The following is a 25589-nucleotide window of genomic DNA, read 5'->3' as shown; positions in this document are numbered from 1 at the left end:
GTGTACTTTGATGCGTCACGGTGATCTTCATATTTGCCAATCAGTCTGTTAGCTGATACAGTAGGAGAAATCTGAGGATGGATTTTGGCCCACTCCTCTTTACAGAAACTTTAATTCCTTCAGATTTCTTGACTGCCCATTGGCAACTTGAAGCTTCAGCTCCTTCCACAGATTTTCTACAGGACTGAGGTCTGGAAACTGGCTTTGGCTCATTGTTTCTCTTCTCCAAAAACAGCGGGTTGAGTTGATACCAAAGGTTTTGGTTTCATCTGACCACACTGTTCACTGTTCAGTAGAAAACCTAAGACCGATCTTCACATGTTGCTTCTTGAGCAGGGGGGACCCTATGGCGTGTGTTATCAGTGGTTTTCTTGGGGACTGTAGTCCCAACTGCCTTCAGATCAGTAATAAACTCCACCTGTGTAGTTTTAGGCTGATCCACCACCTTTCTCATGATCATCCTCAAAACATGAGGCAAGATCTTATGAGTGAAGCTCCAGGAAAAGCGCAATTGATGGTCATTTTATATTTCTTTCATTAGCAAATAGTTGGACCAAGAGTTGTCACCTTTTCACCAGGCTTCTTGCTGATGGTCTAGTAGTATATCCCAGCCTTGTGCAGGTCTATAATCTTATCCACGATATCTTTTGACAACTCCTTGGTCTTTTCATAGTGGCGGAGAGGCTGGAAAGAAAGAAACTGACTCTGTGGACAAGTGTGCTTTATACACATAATTGAGATCAAGTGCCTCTGTTATTGGTTGCTTGGTTGACTGGTTGATTGATTGGTTGAATGATTATACGTATCATGCTTACTTCACTCAATGCTATGCAAATCAATTTATAACTTTTATATAATGTGTTTCCTGGATTTTGGGGTGATATTCCATTAAAATGAAAATATCATAAAAACCTGAGACTGTTCATTTCTTTGTAAGTAACCAAACTTACAAATTCAGCAGGGGATCAAATATTTGTTTTCACTACTGAAGAGGACAATAGGTAAAAATCTATCCACATACATAAGTTAGTCATCTAGTTGACCTTGTGTGTTTCACTCTTTCTGCCCTGATCAGGAAGAAGATGTGGCACTGTGCATGGAGCAAGAGTCGGCCACATTGACTCCACCCACACAACAAGGGGATGCTTCTGGTGGCAGTAGTCCGGGGCAGCTGCCAGCAGAGCCAATCACAGAGCGGAAGTTGTCTGATGTCACTTCTGGTCTCATTCAGACACTAGAGGAGAAGGAAGAGCCAGAAGAGGGGCCTCCTGCTTCTGTGGCAGCCAACTGAGTTTGTGGCAGACAAGAGACAAATGAAGAACTGACTGGGGAGTCAGCAAGAAATGAGCATAATAACACAATATATCTCTATTACTCTGTTCCTTTTCAGGTATCAAAACCACAACTTTTTTGGTTGCAAGGTCATTTCTTCAAAATGGTGAGAAATAGATTTGGTGGACTCCCAATAACAGTAGAGCTGATGCAACAATGGACACCTGTTTCTTTGCAAGCCTTACATCCCAAAGGTAACTGAAGAAAAGACAGATGAAGGCGGAAGAGAAGCACCAACCGAGTGAATTATATCCACCGGGAAACTGCACTGAGACAAAAAAGAGGGGAATGGAAACATGCATGCTTTTTATGAGACAAGCAACTCAACCCTGTCATCATCTAATAATGATAATAGAAATCTAAAGTAATAAAAAAAATAACAATAATTTTGTAATAAAAGAAACAAAAAAAAGGACAACAATCTATGTATAAGTGTATGATAAGATATGAGATTTCCAGTGGGAGAACTACTCTGTTTACAGCTGTTATTCAACACATAAGATAGAGTTTAGTCAAATTTATTTCCCCATTGCATCAAACACATGCACTATACTTTACATCTGGCAACCCAAGCACTTTCACAGATGATTGAAGTAGGCCCAGAAAATCTCAGCATTTCAGTGAAATGCCGTTTTCCCCGAGGCACAATCCAGGGACAGGCTCGCCCTGCTGACTGGACACCCAAAAACCCTGCACAGATAAGGATTGTACTGTATACCGTGCTTCCTACTCTGTCTCTCTGTATGCATGTTTCTTCAGAGTACTATGGAGTACCTGTACTATACAGCTCTGTATAGACTTTGCACTGAACCATAGTATCCCAGGTGTGGCCACAGTGGCCCTGCAGTGGGCCTGCGGTGGGTTTGAGCGGTGGCTTTCATGACTCAGAAATAAACAAAGAGCTGCATATGTGAATCTCTTTTGCACTGATGCAATCCCAACAGATCAGAGGTTCCCTTTGGACTGTTGAGGTTACCCAGTTTCCGCTCTGAAAGCTTTCACCGACAACCAAAACCGAGCCACTTGACAACGCGAACCCTCAGCTGCTTTTTTTTTTCCATAGACGTAATCGCGATGAATAAAGGATGATAACCACTATTTTGAATGTACTGGAAGACAGGCGGCAGTACACGAGTGCTGCTTTGATGCCTCCTCCGTGGTCCACAAGAGAGAGAAGGGAGCGCTGTTCTGTTTTGTGAAACAAAAACAAGTGGGGGAGTCTTTCAACCATGTTGGAAAGTGGATTCACTGCTGGCTCACCAAGACCACAACAACACACACACACACGCACACACAGATATGAATATCTAAATTGTAACCAGCAATAGGCAGGCGAGACACTGGCTTCCCAGATCAGTGTCAGCTCTGTCACAAATATGTAAATATTCTGAGTAAATAAAGAAATTGCCTCTCGCTCACAATCACAACTGTTCTATTACAGTATGATTTCTTTATTTTTGTACACCTCTTGGGTCCCACCTTATTTTGGGGATTGCTCTCAAACTCACAGCTTAGCCTAGCAAAGTTTAGTTTTTTCTTCTTCTGTGTGCAACAACACAAAGACAAAATCGGAGGAAATGGGAGGGATGTTGTGTTTTAAGTTGGGTGATCGAATCAAACTGAGGGGCATTCAACTCGCTGAGACCATCGGCGGTGGAAAAAGTTTGGCGACGGCGACAGGAGGTTGCCATTCAGTCAGCCAATCAGGGAATAGAGCGGACGATAAGGACTGAACACTGGAGCTGAAAAGATCGGTGTCTTCCTGCTCATCGTTCTTACTGTGAAGCAGCTGCCTGGATGTTTGACAAGCATGGTTTATTTTTTGTGGGTTTTTGTTTTTCTTTCACTGGAGGAAGGATGGTGTTTGCTAGCGAGACGTGGAGTTAAACAGCGGCGGTGAACAAAGTGGACTTTCCGTGCATGGCTCACTGACAAAACTTTACGACACTACAAAACCACTGTTTTCTCTGTTGGAGGAGCACCTTCTCTCACTTTGATGATTGTGTGAGAAACTTTTAAGATGATAAGATATATGGTTTATTGACTTGAATGAATTTATTTATTGATTGCTTCTTTATGCAATGTTGGGGACAATGTTTATTTTTCTACTGACCTGCTGAATTCTGAGTTAGAGTAGGTGTCACGGCTGTAAAGCACTCTCGTTTTGTCTGGTTTTGAGCACTTTAAACCAAGAAGAGATGGAGCAGTTTGGCAGCTCACTGTTTTTAAAAACTTCAAGAATTTCAGTAGTGCCAGGTGACAAAAACAACTTGAAGACTGCTCAAAACTGCAAACAGAATGTCTTTACGCAATGGCAAATATTAATTTATTTATTGAAAAATTACTTGGTGGGGAGGAAAAATAAGACATCTTGTACAGAGTATAATTTCACGCGGGTACCAACCCTTCTGGGAGCAGTATCTTTTTTTTTTAATGAGTCAGATGACGTAATGTGGTGGAAAGACCAATGCTTTATATATATTTCTTTGACCATCGCAGCTTATTTGGGCTTGACTGTTTGCTAATAAGCTACATCACAAGGAAACATGCATGAACTCCATTATAGACACTGCTTCGCTTTGGGTTATTTTTATTTATTTATTTATCTTTTTATTTATTTTGTGTTGTTGCTTTCTTTCTTTTTTTTCTTTTTTAATTAAATCTCAATGAATGAATAAACAAATAATAAGAAGCCAAAAATATTTCTGTGGATGTTAAGGTTTACTGATCACATCTTTGTTAACCTACTGGTTTGCAGTTGAGTCACTCTTTTTGTATTTCTACTGCCATCTTCCAGTTACAGTTACAACTTGTCTGCAGGCATGATGCTCAAAACCTGTTTCTGGTCCTCTGCCTTGCTCCTTCTCTTCCTTTCCGTCTATCTCTTTGTATCTGCTCTGTATATTTGTGTCTGTCTGTATGTCTGTCTGTGTACAGTAAGATGTCCACTGTCTTGTTGGAAAAATCACTGCCAACAAAAGAGAGAAAAAAAAACAGAAAAATAACTTGACGTTTTCACATCAGTCATAGGGAATTTGATAATTATAATCTGGAAGTGTCTGGCAAAAAAAGTAACTGCTGTATAAAACGCTGTATAAAATTGGATGGCTTCTGTAAAAGTCTGCATAAAACTGGATTTGTTTGAAATGAGGCAGTGTGACTGGTGATACCAGTGAACACTTATAACACTCCCACCTATGCATGCTTGTTGGATGGCTGTCACAGGATGGTTCTTCCGTGCTCCCCCCTCTCTCTCTCTTCTGTCAACTCTCTGTTTCTTCCCGTTTCTCTTCCTTTCCCCTCTTTTTCCTGCACGACCTCCTATTGACCCTCCGGCTCCTTTTACCTGCCTCCTCTCCTTTTCCTCCGGTGGAGAAAGAGCAAATAAACAAAACCAACAAACGGCATTTCTTGTGCACACGTGTGGTTATGTTTTCATGTTTTCACAGGTTGGAAATAATTAGATTCTCACATGTTCACCTCCTTTCTCTCAAGAGCTTAGTGATATGCTTTTGGGGGAGGGGGGGGGGGGGTCTTTTTCTTTTTTGGACTGACAGTGGGTGTCTGCGACCATGTGCTTGACAGGCAAAAACAGCAGTCACAAGGAGCTGGCAGCAGAGTAATCCAGCCTGTCATGCTTTTCCAAAAACATCCCTCTCCAGTCCTTATCAGGGACTTTTATGCCAGGAGAATATTAACACAGCCAGGCCTCCTCCATAGGGACTAACTGCTGATTTGTTCAAGCTCACATAGGAATCAGAGGCTGGAACACACTGCTGACCTTCACAGCACAGAAATCTTTATATGCATGCAGATGTTCTCTTTTTAGACTTTTTTTTTATTACCCTCCTTTTCTTGACGTAGTATATCCCAACAATTACAAAACTAATTTGTACAAACATTAATGCTCCTCAGTGGATAAATAATTGTGTTCCACTTAAGCTTTACTTTTACTGAATGTGGAGTATTTTAAAAAATATGAAGTACGCTTATATCATGTATAGATGTAATATATACTCTATTGATACATGTTGTAATTTTCAACAACTTATTATACTTTGGGTTGTTTAATCTGTGATCTATACACCTTGCAGTAATTATTAAGTTGATAACTACATTATGGAACCCAGAAACTCCAAACCAAAGCTCAACACTAAAAACTGTGAGCGCCTTAAGAAGTTGCTTTGCAGGTGCTAATGTTACCAATGCTAAACATGAAGTCATGGGAGTGACATACAACAACACAGTTTTTAATTTAAATTTAACCTTTATTTAACCAGGAAAATCCCACTGAGATTAAAAACCTCTTTTTCAAGGGAGACCTGGCCAAGATATGCAGCAGCAAGTTACAGATTTTTTCCAAAAATTGCCAAAATGTCAATAAGATGGCCAACCTTTTCTCAGATCCTGCAGATTAAAAAGTCTGTCAAATTTTAGAAAAATGTCAGTGGTGATAAAATTGTGCGTTTAAAAAAAATAGTGGGTTCAGCAGCAGGTTAGAGAGAAATGCTTCCCCACGCACACTAAATTTGTCCACTCCAGCTCTGAAGTTTCTGTCTATTTACCTTATAATTATGATAATTATTAATACTATCCCTCTTTGGCTTTTTTGTGACAAAAAAATTGCATTGCTTTACAATAACTGTGTCAAACAACAGATCAGTGCTATGACATAATATAGAAATAGAGTACTAAAGGTGAGTACAACCGTGCTAAAGAACACTACTTCAGTAACAGCACACTGTTGCTCTCTGCTGCTGACATTTTCCTAATGTTTGCATGCTAACAGACTAAACTAAAGCCAGCTCAGGCTAAACTTGAAGGTGATAATGTTACTAAAACCATCTGAGTACAGTGTCTTCAAATAAACCTGATAAATATAGAAGATTTCTCTTTATAATTAAAAATGGATTTGCAGTTAGCTGGATAAAGTTTTATTTGTTTTATTAGTTGTTTTATCTTCTCCTGGGTAACGCTGATACAGGATTAAGTAAACTGGGGGTGCTGCAAAATTGCTGTTTCAGACCATAAAGTCAAATCAATCATTCTCCAAACTTTTGTTTTCCATCTGCTAATCTCAACCTTCTATAAAAACATTTCCTTTTTAATGTGTTAAATATTTCTTCAGTGACAAAACCCACATTTTCAGCATTGCGTCTCAATCCAGAAACAAATGAAAATATATTTATTTTAGCATTTAGCTGGAAGCACTGCTGCATCCAGCCTCACTGAGAAAGATATTTAACAGCAGTAAAGAACTCAAATAAGTTAGTGGGCAAATATAGTATTTATTATTTTTTTAAAAATTACAAACCAGTAATAATGATTTAGATTCACAATACAGAAAATACATAATAAACATGTTATAACAAGTTATAATTTTAAATTAACCTCAATCAGTAAACTTTAAATGTGTGATCTCTTTGACCCATCAGTCAAATTAATTAAGTCTTAATCACTATATTATTTCATTATAATACAATTCTTTACTGTCAGCTACCCTACAGGTACTTAAAGGTATAATATGCAGGATTTTCCTAAAACAGTAAAATCTCTCAGTTTTCCTTTACTGTTGTATTTATCTGCACAGACTGATTTAATATATTCTGTTTTTCCTGTTTTCTGTACATTCCTGGGTTGCAAGCATTGGGCAATGATTGTGTAGCCCCCAGCTAATAACAACAGGAGGGCGGGATTACATCACTGCCTCTATTTCTTTCCTCATAAATATTATAAAAGAGCTGTTGTGATGTTAGTTTTCATTGCATGTTTTCATTACACCAATATCCAAAATAAGAAAGAAATTTTAATAATTAGACTGGAATAACTACTACTGACTGGCACTCATGTTTTTATGGTTTCCAGTGTCACACACTGGGCAGTAGCTACTTAAAAACTACAGAAAGTATTAATGCAATGTTATCTGGTAATGTTATCATACGTGTTATAGTCATTGTCAACACCAGTTTATAGCCTAGAGCCACACCTAATTCACACTAAATTAAGAAATGCAGCACCTTCCCTGCTGACTTGTGTGATTTCTGCTTCAGAACTCAATCATTGTAAAACAATTAGAAAATTATGCTTCATTGCTTTTTTTCTTGCTAAAGCTGTTCCCTCCATCCTCATTCTCAAGGCCAAGTTTACAATAACTGACCATTGCTGCATATTATACCTTTAATGACATTAACAGATCTTAATACATGTGAAAATCAGCTGTTTTCGGCATTTCAGAGATACGCTTGGAAGATTGAACTTCAGTGAAACGGTTGTCAGCAGTTCAGAAGACATGGGAAAGCACCTGAGATTTTAAAGAGTGGAAAAGTGAAACTATCATCAGAATAGAAAAAAATATCCTGTACTAAAAGTTTCTTGAGCTTTGTGTGCACCAGTTCCTCCTGCCCACTGAGAGCTGAATGTCTGTGACAGCCGCAGGTGGCTTTGACTCCTCCATCTAAACTGCAGCTTTGTCTTTTCGGAAAAGGAGTGACATTAAAAGAAGGTAAAAGTTTTTCTTCTTGAAAGCCACTTCTCCTAAATGGGCTCATCAGAGTCCTCGCTCTCCCTCTCCTCCTGCAGGGAGGACAGTGTGAGGACAGGGCTTGTGGCTGACATGGGAGAGGCAGGGGCTGACGGCGAGGTAGAGGAGGAGGTGGAGGGGGATGCTGCCTCCTGAGCAGGGCCTTCGGCCCCTCTTGTGGAGGTGGAGCTACTATTGCTCTCCATGGTGCTGGGGGAAGAGGAAGCAACGTCACACCCAGGAGCTCCTCTTGAAGGCTTCCCTCGGGAATCGTCTTTGGACTCCCTCCTCACCAGCTCCCCTTCCCTTCTGGTACCCTCCCCCCACAGGTCTCTGTCCTGTGTTGGCGAGGAAGTGGTGGATGAGGGAGGCTGGTGCTTCTTGGCTTTCCTACTGGTGTCTCTGAAACTGGCCAGAGGAGGACGAAGCCTCACCCCGCTCCGAGTTGAGCCCTCTATGGCTTTCTGCAACTGTTACAAGAGTGAACGAGGTTTAAACATCCACAGAAGCAAAAAAAAAAAACCCCAAACATACCACGAAGCAGAGCAACAACATAAGATCATTAAAGTGAACATCCAGCGAGATGAGTTGTGAGGGCGGTTAGTGGAATAACTGCATGAATCAGAGCGTAAAGAATGATGCACGCGGTGACAGAACAGCTCACAGCTCGTCATGCCACATTACCGGATCAAATCCAGAGAGGTGACAAAAAACAAGCCGATAAATTAAAACAAAATGAAAAGCAAAAAGTGACTTTACCTCTTTCAGTGCCACAACACCCACCAGCTTACCAATGCTGGTGACATAGGCGTGACTGAGACCCAGCAAGGAGAACAGAGTGTGGGTCTGAGTAATGAGAGAGGAGAGAGAGGACACGATCCAGTCAGTGTTAGATGTGCTGTACTGTGACAGTGTTCTGCTTGCATGACTGCACTGTTTCTCATAAGCAATTTTTCTGCAACAAAAGAGGAAATGCATGGCTTTGCTAAATAGATGCATAATAAAAAAAATTCAAGTTTCAAAGTTTTATCATATGGACAAAGAACAAACAGGGCGTTCTGTTTGTTCAGACTCTTAGGCCAAGCTGAAATGAGTCTAATGTTTCATCACAGCTTTCAGAAAGCTCCTTTAGAGCTACAGTTGGCAGACAGGTGGACTTGGTATACACTTAAAAAACTGAAAACTGAAGCTGGGACAGATGAATCAAAAACTCACAAAGTCACACACAACAAAGCTGGTTCAAAGGGAGCATAGCATTTATGGGAGAGAGGCTAAACAGTTTGTTTCAGGCAGAAGATGAACTTGGATATAGTTTCAGTATAGTTTAGTTATGAAGAGTTTTTTCCCCCCGTTTCCAGTCTGTGAGCAGAGATCATGACATGAAAATAAGTCATAGTTGTAAGTGTACAGAACCAGTATGTGTATATGAGTTTTGATGATCACCTTATGCAGAGACGTTCTTTCCACCAGCTGAAATGGAGAGGGGTCTATGCGTATCTGCTCCATATCAATTGGTTTGTTCAGCTCTGCCTCTTCCCAGGCTTTGATCTGCAGCCAATCACAAAGCAGAGAGACGAAGGCGCAAACTAGGTTGTAATTATCAATTAGAGTGGTTTGTTGGTCCATCGTTGAGTATGAGGCTGCGCAATCAATAGTGTAAAGTACCTCCTCTGGAGACATGGTGTCAGTCAGCTGAGGGGTTGTGGTCTCCTGAGAAAGGTGGAGGAAGAAAGAGATGATAGACCAAATGATGAAAAGAAAGATAGATGCCCCCTGCTGGTTTTAAAGTATTACCTACTGCAAAAGTTATCACTAGGTCAGCTTCAGGTTATGCCCCCATCCCCCTCATCACATTATTGAGGCTGGCTTAGACTGCCATGCTGGACTGATATCTCTGTCTTAGCTGTCACTGCCAACTCAGTAGCAGATCACTGATGCACTGCTTCTTTGAGTGTTTAGCCTCAAAGCAATGGATACATAAGGTTGATCCCAGTACCTGAGTATCTGTCTGGCCTGACAAAGACGTGGAGGAGAAGAGTCTTTGAAGGGTCCTCCTGACAGATGGCAGCTTGCGCTTGTCTGGGGATGTGGTATGGCAACGCATGTCAGAGTAGAGACAAGTGACATGGATGAGCGAACCTGTCCTTGTATGTAGTGGAAATAACGTGTTACCTGAGTCTGTGTGGTTGGCGGAGGGCTCCTGAGGTTTGGGGGCAGGAACGGGTCCATTACATTCTTCCTGCACAGGAGTGGTGGTCTGATGGACACAACGCTGTCAGTAAGGGGGTTGCAGACACAAACAAACAACACCTGATGGTCAGGAATAGGTCACATTTTTCCACCTTGTCGGGGCTTTCCTCGCCTCCCTCCTCATCTACAAAGGTGAATGACTCCCAGCTGATTTTGGAGGCTTGACCCGGTGAACTTTGACCTCTTTCAAAGACTCGTCTTTGAGGTGAAAGCCACCAGTCCAAGAGGGCTTGAAGCTCTGTCCTCTCAATTGAACCTAGCAGAATCATAGATTCTGCAAAAAAGGAAGTTTCACAGAGAAAAAGTTTGGCATTCAGGGGGAAACTGTTGATACTTACATGAGATCAGCTTAGCACCAAGTCAGAAAAAATAAGTTTAAGGTAAAAAACGAATTTAATGGTCCTTATTTTCTGTCATAAATATATATATATATATTGTTACAATGGATAATGTTGACAGTGGCCAAGGTTCCAAAAAAGAGGTGAGAGTAATCCCTGTTAGACAAAAGCTCAGGCTTCAGACAGTAAAAGCTGTTTTCTTAAAATTTTCTCTACTCTTGGCTCCATATGATATCATTAGGAGCTGATATCTCCCCAATATGATCATCTCATGGACACAGCTTTGCCTCTGCGCACAGAAGCTCCACCCACATGTGATTAAACCCTTCTGTTTACGAGGGCGGCCAATCAGAAGCTTGTTTCAGACGGATAGTCAACTGAAGATCTGCACCAAGGCTAAGAGGAATTATTTTGAACTGTTAATCATGGAAAGCTACTTATAGACCTGGTCTATCCCATTAGTACTAAGCCTTTTAAAAGCAAAATAAAGTATTATTGTTATGGTCCTGGGTCGGTGACCCAGTGTTTTTGGTTTTTGTACTTTTACTTTTGATTTCATCATGGTTTGTGACTGTTTGTGTTTTGGGTTTCTATCCTAGTGTTTCTAGCTCCCTAGTTTTGTGGTTCTGATTTTTAGGTTTCGTTCTTTGACCTCCCAGTGTTAATTCCGTGCTCCCTCTGTTCTGTGTCATCCCTACCTGTGTATTCCCTCTAGTGTAGTCTCTGTGTAAAGCCCGCGTCTCTGAGTCTGTGCCTTCGCGCGTGTTTTGAGTTTCCTGTTTTATTGTGAAAGTCTGTGTCTTATGCCAGTGTGTTCGTTTGTGTTTCCCCTGTCTCGTCTTGTTGATCATAATCAGCTGTGCCTCCCTCCTGTGTGTCGTTTCCTCGTTCCCTTCTGTGTATTTATAGTGTGCGTGTTCACTCATGTTAGTTGCTAGTCCGTCTCGGTTTCTCCCCTTCGTGTTTCTCCCAGTCGTCCATTCAGGTTCGTTTTGTCAGTCATTCCCAGTTTAAGTCACCTTGAGGTTTTGCTTTACTCGCTCTGTTTGTGCCACCTGTGTTAAATAAAGCTCGCTCACTTCCAAGCCAGTGCCTGCGTCTGGATCCTGTCTCACACTCATCACACGTCTGCCCCCGCAGCCGTGACAATTATGGCTCACAGAGACGGCAAAGATGTTGGTCATCCTACCTTTGGAGTCGACGATGGGGATGGTTTTCAGGGTCGTGGTGTCAAGCAGATGGTTTAATTCCCGAAAGGTGGCTTGAGAAGACAGAAATCTCACTTTGCGCACCATAATGTCCTCCACAAAGATGTTATACTTGCTGGGAATGACGGGATACAACAATAAGCACAGGTTGTCTTTCATGACAGCGATATGAAAACAAAATAAGGACTTTTAGGTATTTTAACTTTACCTTATGTGCCCAAGGGCCAGCTCAGGCAGGTAGGGTAGCTTCTTCACCTGGATGATGGAGTCGTAGAGAGACGGCTGTAGACCCTGCGCCACCATATTAGCTAAGATGACGGCCACCATCATGGGTAGGATGTGGGAGATTTGACCAGTGAGCTCAAAGCAAATTACTGCTGTGGAAACTGTATGTGTGACGGCCCCCGTCATCGCTGCTGCACCTGTGATGGGGGTGTGATATAATTCCTCCTGATTATTGTACATCGTCATTTTCAGAGGAATGGTTTTGTTTGTTAGTCCACTTAAAACTGACCCATGAGTCAAGCATAAAAAAGACACCAAATAAACCTGTTTCTATCTACAACTTAGCAAAGAGTCCATTTTGAATTGTATCTTTAGACACTTTGTTACTAGCAACCTTGAGTTCAATCTGCAAAAAAATGCAGGCATGAAGTCTATCTCAAAGTCATGCCTTTAATAAAGAGAAAAATATTCAGTAACGATCTGACACAGGACCTGATAAATGTCCTTCATGCCCTTCAGCTGATCATCTTCTGTTCACCGAAGCAAAAATGGACACAGAGGAAGGATGGCTATCAAGAAGCCATTATTAAGGAAGGGAAACGGGTAGAAAAGGCTGAGATATATGAAACTGATGAACCCAAATTGAAATTTTTGGGTCAAATCATCATCTGTACAGTCAACTTAAATGTACTTTTATTCAACCAGCAAGTTTTTTATTTTGTTTTTTTATTTTATTTTTTTCCCAGAACGATGCCTCTTCATCGTCTTATCATCTTTTGGGAGACGCCTGTGTCATTTCTGGTCAAAAAAACCAAAAACTTGCCTGTTGAATAAAAGTAACTTTAACTCAAAATTTACCAGGGGTATGAATAATTATGGGCTTGACTGTATATACAGAAAAGGTCAGGAGAGAGGTACAACAGCGAGTGTCTACAGCCGTCTGTAAAACACTGACAAGGCTCTGTCATAGTTCAGGGCTGTGTTTCAGTCACTGGTGTTGGGGATTTTACAGTGAAAAGTACAGTGAGATTTTGATCCACCATGTAACACCATCTGGAAAGTGTCTGATTGGCACTAACTTCATTTTTCAGCATGAAAGTGATCCCAAATGCACCACCAATGCAGTAACAGCATATCTGGATAGAAAATAGAAGAGCCTGGACCTCATCATTATTGAACCAGTGTGAGATCATCTTAACAGAGAATGGGACAAAAGGCAGGGGAACCATCCTGAAGATTACTTAAAGAAATTATAAGAAAGTTTGAAAGAGTTCAGACTGTTGAAACTTTTACTTTTAAGCTCGTTAGAATTGTACAAACTCTGTTTTCTGTGTATTTCAGTGTGGTTGAATGTTTTAGTAAATCACTACACCTATTTCAGCTAAATAAAACAAACCATCAATTAGCTTTGAAAGCATTATACTATTTATGACACAGTAAATCAGAAACCTTTAGGAGCGTCAAGAGTTTAGCGGTCTTGAGAGGCAGATAAAGTACATCTAGTTTTAAAAAACACTCAGTTGTTATCAAATGTAATATTTTGTAATGACTTTTTAAATTATAATTTGTTTATTTTAGCACACAAACTGATCATTTGGCATGTTGGGGGTGATTTCTGCTGCTAAATCTGCAGCTTGAACAAGAGAATATAAAACACCAAAAAAGGAAAGAACTTTTCTTAAACTTTTCTTAAATCTACAACTCTTCAAATAGCCTTTGGGGACCTGGGGGAAGGTTAACAGACTGACCAATGACAGCGTAACCTCCTGGCAGGATGCGGTAGACTATCCCATCAAACAGGATTCCATTTGGGAACAGAGTGGCCATGATCTCCCCGACAAGGCGACCGAAAGCAGCTCCTTGAGGAGAGAGATAAGGCACTCTGGTAAAGACAAATTGAACTGAAGATCAGCAGGAGACTCGCATTACAAAATCCTCTTACCTAATATGAACACCGGCATAAAGGCACCTGAGGGGATGGGCATAGTGGTGGAAACTGCTGACATCCAGAACTGCAACACAAAAACAGGATCAAAGTAGGATCAAGACCGATCCCAGAGGTTTTTCACGCTATCGCACACAGTGCTTTTCAAGGCAAAACCCACTCCATACACAATGTGAGGAGGAGGCAAGAAGGAAGAGATACCTTCATGATGAAGAAGAGGAGAAGGATGATAAAGACACTGACACGAGGATGAAGCCACGCGGCAGAGCGACCCAGGCCGGGGGGAGCAGGGTATTCTGAGATTTTGGTCCAGGTGAAATTATCAAAGAGTGAGTTGATACACTCTCTAGGCATCAGCTGCAAGAGGAAACACAAACACACAGAAAAAAATTGTCCTAAACAAGGTTTACATAAACACAAAATCATCACATCCTGATGACGCTACATGTTCATAATAAAAAAACCTAAAATGTGACATGTAGTATAAAAAATATTCAGGAAGAATAGAAATTATATATGTTCCAGGCCATTTACATTAAAAGAACAATCCTATTAATTTACAATCATGCGACAGACAGCCACACTTTCACAGGTAAGGTTTTAGTGTTTGCGGACTTAGTGAAAAGTCACCTGATTCATATCAGGTTTTAAAAAATACCACCAGAAATGAACATGAAAAAAGTCAGAGAATTAACAAGATTGATGAATTCTGACCTCTCCAGCCATAAACTGTCCAAATCCAGGAGGAAATGTGATGGTGGCGATGATCAATGTCACTGCACCTGGATAGATCAAACGACTGGGACAACACACAGACGGAGACACACACGAGTTCATTAAAAGCAGCAGTGTATCCCCAGAGGACTACAGTTGTCTTGTCATAGAAATAACCAGTGTGTGTGAACCAGCGCTGATTGTAGAGCTCTCTTGATGCTGCTACTCTCTTTTCTCTAATGGTGAAGACTAATGTTCCCTGACTGTTGAGTCTCAGAGGGTAAGTGAATCTCCCCATTGAGTGAATAACTGGCTGAAAGGTTGTTAAGGCTTTGCTGCTGTCCTGACCAGTGTTGTGAGACTGATGAGTTTGGAGAGTGGAGCTGAGAAACATTAAGAGGAATTGGATTTAAATGCACAAATGGTTTCAGTTCCAAGAAACAGTTTCTGCTACCAGAGTCACAGCAGTTTAAGGGCTGAGCGCCACATTAATCCACAGCAGCGGGGAGGTCTCTGTTATGTTTCTGCGTCTGTATGGGGATCTTACTGTTTGGTTAGAAAGCGTGTAAGAGCCGTAGGCCTTCTCATGAAGAGAACCACCTGTCTGTTCAGGTAAACGAAGAACGCTCCCAAAAAGCCGCACGAGATCCTGAAAGACGAAAGAAAGCTGGGTTAAGGAGCAAGGATGCAGCTTTTACGTGACTATCTCAGATTAAAGGAACCTTGCTGACTCATATTATTTCAACACAAACACATGCAGGCATGCAAGTGCTCACAAAGTCTCCTCACCCTATTATTGCAAATGCAGGCAGCTCTTGAAGGTCAAAAGGAAAATCCATCCGAAAGTTTGTTTTGAAGAGGGCTGTGATTGTGACTGAGAGGAAGAGAGAAATAACTGTTTCCCACCAAGTGAACATGTGGTCTCAGTCTGTCATTCCTATGCTAATACTTTGACAACAGGGACAACAAGATAAATTAAACAAAGTATAACAATAAAAAACAAATACTCCAGTCCACCTGATGAGTCTGAGCCCATATTTAAGCTCCCTTAGCTGTTTTTATGTCTCCATCAACTCCTGAAGGAAACAAATGATTCTTTATGTGGCTCGTTTCAGTCCACAATGTGCTGCTATGTAATATGCAATGGGTTCCCTAACTTTTAAAAACAACTCTCTCTCTCTGACAGTTTATTAGGTACACCTGTTCAACTGCTTGTTAATGCAAATATTGGCTCATCCAATCACGTGGCAGCAACTCAGTGCATTTGGGCATATAGACACGGACAAGACAGTCTACTGAAGTTCAAACTGAGCGTAAGAATGAGGAAGAAAAGTGATTTAAGTAATTTGAACATGGTATGGTTGTTGGTGCTGTACAAGCTGGCCTGAGATCTGGAATTTTCCCATCCAACCACCTGCAGGGTTTGCAGAGATTGGCTGCTTGATACCAGAGATCAGAGGAGAAAGATCACACTGCTTTGAGCTGATTGGAAGGCAGCAGGAACTCAAATAACCAGTGATTATTTGAGCAGAAGAGAATCTCTGAATGCACTTTATGTAGATGGGCTACAGCAGTACAAGGCCACACTGCATTTCACTCCTGTCAAATAAAAACAGGGACCTGAGGCCTCACCAACATTGAACAATGGAAGATTGAAAAAACCTTGTCTGGCACAATAACATTCAAACATTAGGGTCAGAATTTAGTGCAACCAACACGATTGCATGGATCAGTCCTGCCTTGTATCATCGTTTAGGCTAATGGTGCTGGTGTTTTAATGTGTGGGGGATATTTTCTTGGCACAAGAGTAACAACTGAGCATCATTTAATCACCGCAACTTACGTGAGTATTGTTACATGCCATGTCTATCCATTCATGACCACACTGTACCCATCTTCTAATGGCAGCTTCCAGGTAAGTAATGTGCTATGTTACAAAGCTCAGATCCTCTCAAACTTGTTTCTCGAATATGCCTCCACAGTCAACATTACTCAATCCAATCCAGCACTTTTGGTATTTGGTGGAACGGGAGATTCACATCATGAATCTGCAGCAGCTGTGTGACGCTATCATAATAATACAGGCCAAAATTGGTGAATCTATGCCATGAAAAATGAAAAAAAATGAATGAATACTTTCTGAAGGTAAAAACAGCCCAACCCTACCAAGGTGTGCCTAATAAAATGTCCATTAGTTGTATATTAAAAGAGCAGTAAACAGTAAAGTTGCAGGCCTGAAAACCAAAACAATGAAAACAGAGCTTACAGATACTTAAATACTTTGAGGTACTTAAATACTTTGAAGTATTATACTTAAATAATGTAAATACTGATTAACGGAGCTTCAGTGAAGAAGATTCATGAACAGTGTATTCTGAAAAATCGAACCTAATCTAACTGGTTATGTTTGCAATAGAGAAAAAAATTCACCCTGGCACATTTCTGTAATATTTTAACATAAATTCCATGAAACTGAGGTTTCAGACTTTAAAAGATGAAGATTTCCCAAAATCTGTTTGGGTAAGAGTGGCTATGTAATGATCACCCCTTTCTGAGTTATATATTATTTATAAAATTACACTGGAAATGTGAAAATATCTAGTATTGTAATAAAGAGACAGGGTCACCTGAATGCAGCTTGTAGGGATTTTAGGCTACAGGGCTGCTGGGCTGCTTTAAGACTGCGATGATGTATTGAAATATTTCAGGTTTATGTAAAGAAGCAAGTATTACTCAGCTGTCATATTCAGCTACTTTTAATAAACAGCAAGCTCAGCTGTCTTTTTTTCAGTAGTTTGTGTATATCTGTTGAATATGCATTTCCTCTGCTTCTCACCAGCATCCTTGTTCCAAACAGACAGCACCCGGAATATGAAGGCACTGAATGTGGCGGCAAAGTATCCCCGCCAGTAATTCCTCACCGCAAAGTAGGTAGACGTGACCTCAATACTAAACAGCACCCCTGGTGACGGTGGATCGACAGAAAAAAAGGGGAGGAAGGACAGAGGGAGAGGAGGGATTACAGAGAGGAAGAGCAATGAGGATGGGCAGTGAGAGAAAATGAGGGGGAGGAAGAGGAGAGGAAGAGAAGGGAGCGAGAGAGAGAGAGAGGACGGTATTATGAGTTAAAGCAACAAAATGTATTCAAAAACACTTGAAGCTGAGGGTGTAATTATGCACACCAGGAGAACCACGGGGAGTTAACACACATTCAAACGCAGCTAAACACACACTTACATGTAGTCTCGCTCTCTGACACACAAACAGAGACATAATCAGCATGTGAAGCTATAAAACAATAATCAAAGCTGTGTGAAGCTTCTAAAAAAAGATTTAAAAAACATATTTTGGGACCAACATTATGTCAGCAGTAAATACATTCTAGTTTGTTTTGTATACATCTAGTGACTTAAGTATAGTGCTGTGCAAAAATTGTAGGCATTTCAGAAGTTTAGATTCTTATCTGTCACACACCCATCCACCCTCGGGGAGAGTTTAATCGTCCCAAAATTATTCTGCAGCGTGACAACAGGGCCAAACAATAAGCCGCTGTCATTAAAAGAGCCACATTCGACAGTAAGAGCGAGCCTTGCAGAAGACGGTCTGTCCTTAATCCCCTCAGCTCAGCATTACAGGAAGAGACAAGAGACACTGAGACAGACTAATTACCCAACAAGCACCTTGAAAAGCTGAGAAGTGGTCAAAGTTAACTAAATACTATTCACGGCATTATCTTTCAAACTTTCCTTTTTTTTTTTTTTAATGCCTAAAACGTTTGCACAGCATTCGATGTTTTGTTGACTTTTGTACTTTGGTTGGTACTTCAGCTCATGATTGTTCGCACTGATAATTAATAAACAGATTATTAACCTATTCAATAAATGATCTATCGAAAAACTGGGATCTTTACAAAGCTTTTCATTAGAAGAGTTTAATTATTGGCTTACTAACTTCAGCTGATTGGACCGTTGAACTGTTTAACCTCTGTTACTAAGGGGGATTTATTGATTTTTAATATGAACCAGTATTGAGTCTTTGAATTACTCACACTCTTTATAACTTTCAAGTAACACTTTATAAAAAATGGAAATTCAATATATTTTATTTGAATTTACAGTGTAATACTACAAATACTTAAGGGCATGTACACTGCAATAAGGGGGTAAAAAGTCAGGTTTTTACAGGAAACAGAGATAATTTTACTGTAAGTAAATTGAAGCACTAAGTACTAAGTTTAGTCTTGCTAGGCAAGATCAATCCACTCCATAATTTGGCCTAAAAAGTGTATTTACAATGTGAGATGGGGAAATATTACCATGAAATTACGCAGAACGTTTATCATTGTGGTCACAGTCACTGGTTTGGAGGAGAGTACCTTGTAAGAGTACATATTGCTTCCACTGAAGGTGTGGCTGACCTGTTTGAGCTATTTGATTGCTCACATGTGTATCTCTTAAAATGGCAACTAAGTGCATATTTGTCACTGGTCTTCAGTAACTGTAATAGTAATGCTCACGTTCAATAATTCACAAATCAGACATATTATATATGTAAAGAAATAAAGACAAGCATAATGTGTCCCCTTTGGGAAACAAACAGGTCTAAGAATCTGATCCAGTACAGGAGGACGGTTGGTGCAGAGGTTGTGGCTGAGAGGCAGTGTGGAAGATGTACAGTACCTCCTAGTGGAGTGCCAAAACAGCATCCCACCCCCACGGCACAGCCAACAGTCAGTATATCTGTGTAACCATAAGGGTTCTACTGACACAGAAAACAGAGAGGGAGGGGGGGGGGGGCGGGAAGGTGGAGGGGTGAGTCACAGAGTGAGGGATGAAAGGCAAGAGATGATGAGGGGTGGTGGTGGTGTTGGGGGGGGGGGGAGGACAATAACAAGAAACATGGGTGTTGACAGAAAGACAGCAGAGTGAGTCGGAAAGAGGGGGAGAGAAAAAAAGATCAAGGTGGTGAGGACAAGAGGGGGACACAGAGGGAGAAATGACAGAAAAGAAAATTGGAATAAAGTGAATAAATAATGTTCACTAGAGTGTGATTAGAAAAGTTATAAAGGAGGGGAAATTACACCACGAGGATATGAAGCAGAGGAGGCGCATGCCAGTGTGAGTATACAGACTTTGAGGAAGCAATTAAGCAATCAGGAAGCAAACCAAGTGGTCACATTGTCCTTGGAGACAGATCCCTGCAACTGATTGCAGACTGAAAATTGAAGGTAGCACACATGAAATACTTCCACTGATTATTCATGACCTTGAATGATGAGCTGCTGTTTAACTTTTTAGGATAGTTTTAAAGGAATAATCTGCAATTCTTGTCTTTCTGCTGAGAGTTAACGTGCAGTGAAAAGTATTAGCCCCCTTCCTGATTTCTTACCTTTTTTTTTTGCCCATTTGTCACCCTTATGTGTTTTAGCTCATCAAACTAATTTTAATATTATACAAAGATAACCCAGGTAAATAAAAAATCCTGTTTTTAAATGATGATTTCATATTTCAAGGGGAAAAAAGCTATCCAAGCACGCCTAGCAATTGTCCCCTTGGTTAAATAATGAATTAACTGTGATTACCCACATTTATGTTTTAAAAGCTGAGTTCAGAATGATATCATCATTTAAAAACTGCATTTTGTATGTACTCAAGTTATCTTCATATTCAAGTTTGTTTCATTTGCATGATCTGAAACGTCTATGCATGACAAAAATATAAAAGAAAGATAAATACTTTTTCGCAGCACTGTAGATGGAAAAATTTATGCCATATTTATATATGTATGCTAAACATAAAGCTTAAGCCAGCAGGCAGTTGAATTAGCCTTATTCAGTCTTATTGTACCTTCTAGCAAATACAGCTAATTCACAAGTTCTCATTAAATTTGTCTGAACCATATAAACGACTGACTGTGGGCTATTGTGCAGTAATTCAATTCAATTCGGTTTTATTTATTTAGCGCCAAATCACAACAAATGGGGCCTCAGGGCACTTTATATTATGAGGTAAAGATTCTCCAATAATACACAGATAAATGCGTAACAACATCAACATCGGGGATTCCAATTCAGTTATCCCAACTACATTTACAAAATCCAATATTCACCTGACATTGGTCACTTTTGTGGTGTTTAATGGAGCCTATTATCGCTCCATATTTTTATTATTGTACTCTGCCAGAGGGGTGCCACAGTTTTGTAGCACTGTCACCTCACAGCAAACAGAAAGACTACGGGTTCGAAGCAGCTGCAACCAGCAACAACTGGGATGGGCTCCAGCTTCCCTGCAACCCTTAATTGGATAAGTGGGAAAAAAAATGGATGGATGAATGAAGTCTACTAGAGCAGATCTTCATGACTGAGAGAGCAAACTAATCCTTATTTATCTTATTTAGCTGGCCCCTCAGCTCCTAAACAAGCCTCATTAGCTCCAATCCCCCTCCCTTTAAAGCAGCTATTTTTCTGATTTGCTACCATGTACAAACAAAAGGTTTGAGGAACATCATACTGTCATATTTTCATGACAGACAAGACAGAACAGTAAGTGCCCCCTTTAAAAGCCACCTCGTGATTTAAGGAGGCATCCATACAAAACATCCATACAGGGCAATTTGATTATCTGCACAGTTGTCAGCAAAAACAAAGTGGATCTGCGCTCCATATTTGTTTTATTCTACATCCTCGGCCCTGACTGCTAATTTGTATTTCTTATCCTGACCTTTGCATCACGTCCAGTCAGAAAGAAAAGAAAAGCAGCTCTTCCGTGATTTTGCTTTCATATTTCCTAGAGTTTAAATGTGGATTGTGTCAGACTATAACCTTGTGAAAACACACTATGTTTCAGTAGCACAAAATGTATGCAAATGAAGAGCCAGCACCTTTAAAATATCCATTGCAGGTGTAGCATTGATACTGATTCTAAATATAAATGTTTGAATAGTGGTTTGGTTCACTTTCAAGTAGTGCAGCACACTGATGTGAGGCCAGTTTTAACCTCCAAATTAATTGTAACTGATGTTTCTTGATGAGGTCAAAGCCGACCGTAGACCTGAGGCCGAGCGAGCAGAGCGGGACTTGCCTCCGATCGGGGCACCGAAACAAGTGGCTACTCCTACAGCACACGCACACACCAGCAGGTCCTGGTTATGGGAGCCATTCTGGGTTAAAGGTCAAGGGTGAATGCAGAGATGAATGAGAAAGCCAAGGGGAGGGAAGGGGGGGGAGGGAAAGAGGGAGACAGGGAGGTCACTGTTAATACACATGCCAGACATAACGGTCACACTATTAATACAGTGAGACAAACACAGACGAGGCGTGAGGGGGCGAACCAAAACAAAGACACGGGAGAAACGGGGAGGGGCTGGCGTGAGCTGGATGACAGAGACAAAACACAGCCACGGGGTTCCCACTTTTTCATTAGTGTTAAAGTTCTTTCAAAAATTTGAGGGACTCAAAAGTAGCTTCATTTAAAATTCTATAATTAAGGGTTCAAGTTCAAGGACCCTGATATGAATGCTCAACACTGACCTGTTGATATTACAGTTACAGCGTTCTGCTCTCCCAATCATCGTCTATCATGGTGCTATGATAACATTTAAGAAACAAAGCAAGGTTCTCAGGGATGTTGAGATAAATGGCACTAAATTTAAAATGAGATAATTGTACATATCTAGAAATACCTGAACTTTTTCTGTTTTTCAGATTTTAAAAAATAATGAGAAAAATAGTGGGAACCCTGTAATTACAACAAAGATGTCAGCAACACCATAAGTTATTACAAAAACACTGCATTCTTCATTTAAATCAGCATGTTGACTGTGGTCAGTAAAGAGATGGGGGGGTTGTGGGTAATGTAGTCGGCTTTGGTCAGGGGCTCAGCTTACCTCATAGACTCCAGAGAAGATGGACATGAATCGACTCAACACTGCGGCGCAGATGCTGGCAATGTGGACAAAGGGACCCTGGGGGTGATGGGAGGACATTACTGACACAGATATGAGTGACGTGTAATGTTATCTACAGAGACACAGAGTGCTGTCTGTAAAAACAGAGAGTCTAAACTGGGACATATTTTATCAGAACTGATAAATCACTGTGTAATTACTGGATGTGACACTTTCCATGCTACTGTAATAAGGAAAACGAATGTGGTTCTTTGCTGAGGACTGGAGTAATTTGCCTCAGTCCCGTGAGAAGAGGGCGAGAGGAACAACATGACAGAAGATGATTTATTACCCCCTCCCAGTTGGAGAGTGAGACAGAAAAAGGACTGAAGATGTGGAACAAGATGCTGAATGAGTGGGGATAGACACAGAAGCACACAAGTAGTAAGGAGGTGAAAATACGTGTTTGCTTCAGTGCTGGATTTAATGCAATGCAAAGCAATGGGCTAGAGTCTGTAGTAATACAACCTGTTAGCTTTGCAAACAATCGCTTATTAAGCTGTTTTTTAAATATGTGTTATTATTAACATATTACCAGATTTTCCTTCTCTTTTGCAGTGAGGAAAGAATAATATTTTTCTACATCCCTGTGAATCCTTGGCATGCATAGTGGAATGTATCTAATCCTACAGTTGTGTTAGTGCTGTAGACTGATGCAGCTCCTGGGTCTGCAAGATGAAGCCAGTGCACAAGTTTCTTAAAAGTTCCCTGTTGTATAAAAGTCTGTGATAAACGGCCCTTTTTGCTCCTTAACCTCAGTAAACACCCATGACGCCTATTAGTAGATAAATCAGGTTTATGCCTTACACACTATTATCCAGCAGAACCTATGGTGAGTGCAAATATTAAGATCAGCTTTTGTGACGACAGACAGGGTGGATGTTACATTGCTGAGGTATTTGAATTATTATCATTGAGTGTATTTGAGCTGCCAAGGAGCTCTATGTCATATTTTTAAAAAACATCTGTAAGCTAAAACACTGGTAGTGAAGCAAACTGAGCAGATGAATGATGCTGGTGCTAAACCTGTCACTCTGAGGGAAATGAATAAGCTTGTTCCTGTTTTATGGTGGAGGAAATGCTGCCAGTACCAACTTGCTTTGAAATGAGGTAAAGTTAACATAGTCAGAAGTAGAGCGGTAGAGGCTGATCTACTCTAAAGAGTTTCCTCAGTCGGAAACACTGTAACACAACTGATCTTGTAATGTAACACGATAGTTTTTAAAGTAATGTTGCCTAACACGGGGGTTTACCTCTTTGCCCACAGGCATCCCACTGCCCAGGCCAGCGGTTAGGCCGATGACTTTAGCTATGAAGGCTTTAAGGGTCAGATATTCTTTTAAGACTACACCTCTCAGGATGGTTTTCAGCTCAGGGATACCAGAACCTGTATTTAAAAAACAGAGAGAGAAGTTATCATGTCAGTACTTTACAATAGACAAAATGAGAAAAAAGAAGCAAATACAGGAGGAAATATAATGAGAGAGGATAATAGAGGCTGACAGGTGATGGAGGGCTTACCGATGGCCTGCGGGGAAACCAGGTGACAGAAGAGCGAGGCGAACATGACAAGGATCATGGGATACGTAACCCAGGCGAGGTACTGGAGCAGTACATTGCCCTTAAGCTCCCCATGCACCCATTTATAGGCTGCAAGACAGAATAACAGTAGAAACAGAAAAAAACAAGAACAGGAAAAAAAGCACATTACACAAAGGAGCAGTGCAGAGAAAAACTGGAGATTTGAAATGGCAATAATCTCCATGACAGCTCTACCTTGCAGGCTCTTGGCACTAGCATAGTCCATACTCCAGCTAACTAGAGCCATAGTCAGTCCCAGAAGAACCAGGAAAATCCAGTCCTCTCCCATTTTTGTCACTATGTGGCGCCGCACACGAGCCAAACAATCTGGAACAGAGAGATAAAATCAAAGAGTCAGGGAGTCACTTAGTGAGATCATGGATGAAACAGATGCAGTAAATAAAGTAAATGTAGACTGATAAGTACAGATTAACTCAGTCAAATAGTCAACAAATGCAACATGAAAGATCACAAAGTCAAAGCAGTGTAATTATTTACACAGATAGAGGTGACACTCCTATAATATAAGAATCTCAATATTCCCTGCACTAACTCCCACTTGATACAAACTGCATATTTATTTTCCTTCTCAAAATCATTGGAATTGGCTGAAACAATGACGATGAGGATCCTGATTTGAGGGGCCCTCTAGGTCAGTTTAAAAAAACTCAGACAAAGCTGCAGTCACTCAAAATGTATTAAAGTCAAAATAGACATTACAGCAAAACCTAAAACAGCAGCAAGAAGGTCAGAGAGGAGACTCAACCTCCCTGACACCATGTCAACATTAATACACACCAACAGTTCAACTCTGTGCACATGTTCACAATACTGAGCACAACTCCTTCAAGTGCTTACTCTAAAGTCCCTCTTATGTCATAATCATCTGCATTTATAGCCTCCAAAATATAGCTACAAAATACCTTCTATACCTTAAGATTTGGGTAAATGTTTTGAGTCTTGCACCTTTAGAGATTTTCTTTTTATAACTCTGGGTAGGTTACATTTAGATACCCCATCGCAGTAGCCCTTAAGTTCAAGTGGTATTAAGTCTAAGTGCCTCGTGTAGCCTGATTAAACTACCGTGCTGCCTCATATTTTATGAGCTCATCATGTTGCATGTAAAATCATAATGTGCAAAGTAACCAGAAATTGAAACCATTAGACAAATGCAAAGCTTCACTCTTTGAAAAGTCATGTAATAAAACAACAAAGTGTGTGGAAGTGGCAAAGCAGCCAAATGTTTCCATATACATTTTCATAACCACATGCTGGTCACCTTGGCATTTGGAGTAGGGACGAGGCTTCTTGGTGGAGGAGGCATGGCTGTGATGCGACTCCAGGGTCACAGGGTGCTGATGATGATGCCGCCGGCCGTGGCCTTTGCGGCCTGTGGCTGCGGTATTGTCCCCTGCCTGTCTTCTCCATTGTCTCTCTGTCAGTAAACGGGCAGCCTCCCGTCGGGCGAAGTTTCCCAGCTGCTCCCTGTACTCTCCGTAGAGCTGTAACCAAGGGGACACACTGGCAATCAC

At 40.8% G+C, this 25589-nt stretch overlaps 2 protein-coding genes across 4 annotated transcripts in view; one reads left to right on the top strand and one right to left on the bottom strand.

Moving 5' to 3' along the window:
- The window catches only part of fam131bb (family with sequence similarity 131 member Bb), a 34496-nt gene extending 30141 nt beyond the window's left edge, over nt 1–4355 (top strand). For both annotated transcript variants that reach the window (XM_085471606.1, XM_085471605.1), the window contains one exon: nt 1076–4355. In XM_085471606.1, coding sequence (XP_085327732.1) covers nt 1076–1291 — 216 coding nt within the window. In that variant the 3' untranslated portion in view covers nt 1292–4355. The remainder of the gene's footprint in view (nt 1–1075) is intronic.
- Nucleotides 4356–6030: 1675 nt separating this feature from the next.
- The window catches only part of clcn1b (chloride channel, voltage-sensitive 1b), a 33030-nt gene continuing 13471 nt past the window's right edge, over nt 6031–25589 (bottom strand). For both annotated transcript variants that reach the window (XM_085471603.1, XM_085471604.1), the window contains exons 2-23: nt 25337–25559; nt 24253–24384; nt 23998–24126; nt 23730–23863; nt 22417–22494; nt 19212–19290; nt 17369–17494; nt 15322–15406; nt 15080–15181; nt 14533–14617; nt 14020–14175; nt 13816–13885; nt 13622–13732; nt 11857–12070; nt 11630–11763; nt 10195–10376; nt 10025–10109; nt 9849–9931; nt 9518–9562; nt 9296–9400; nt 8612–8698; nt 6031–8322 (exon numbers count right to left, since the gene is read on the bottom strand). In XM_085471603.1, coding sequence (XP_085327729.1) covers nt 7867–8322; nt 8612–8698; nt 9296–9400; nt 9518–9562; nt 9849–9931; nt 10025–10109; nt 10195–10376; nt 11630–11763; nt 11857–12070; nt 13622–13732; nt 13816–13885; nt 14020–14175; nt 14533–14617; nt 15080–15181; nt 15322–15406; nt 17369–17494; nt 19212–19290; nt 22417–22494; nt 23730–23863; nt 23998–24126; nt 24253–24384; nt 25337–25559 — 2901 coding nt within the window. In that variant the 3' untranslated portion in view covers nt 6031–7866. The remainder of the gene's footprint in view (nt 8323–8611; nt 8699–9295; nt 9401–9517; nt 9563–9848; nt 9932–10024; nt 10110–10194; nt 10377–11629; nt 11764–11856; nt 12071–13621; nt 13733–13815; nt 13886–14019; nt 14176–14532; nt 14618–15079; nt 15182–15321; nt 15407–17368; nt 17495–19211; nt 19291–22416; nt 22495–23729; nt 23864–23997; nt 24127–24252; nt 24385–25336; nt 25560–25589) is intronic.

The sequence above is a fragment of the Copadichromis virginalis genome, linkage group LG11 (assembly GCF_057382275.1).
Source record: "Copadichromis virginalis isolate Kocher_CV1m ecotype Utaka linkage group LG11, C_Virginalis_male_GT1.1, whole genome shotgun sequence".
Lineage (NCBI taxonomy): Eukaryota > Metazoa > Chordata > Actinopteri > Cichliformes > Cichlidae > Copadichromis > Copadichromis virginalis.
This window is presented reverse-complemented; position numbering and strand designations above follow the sequence as displayed.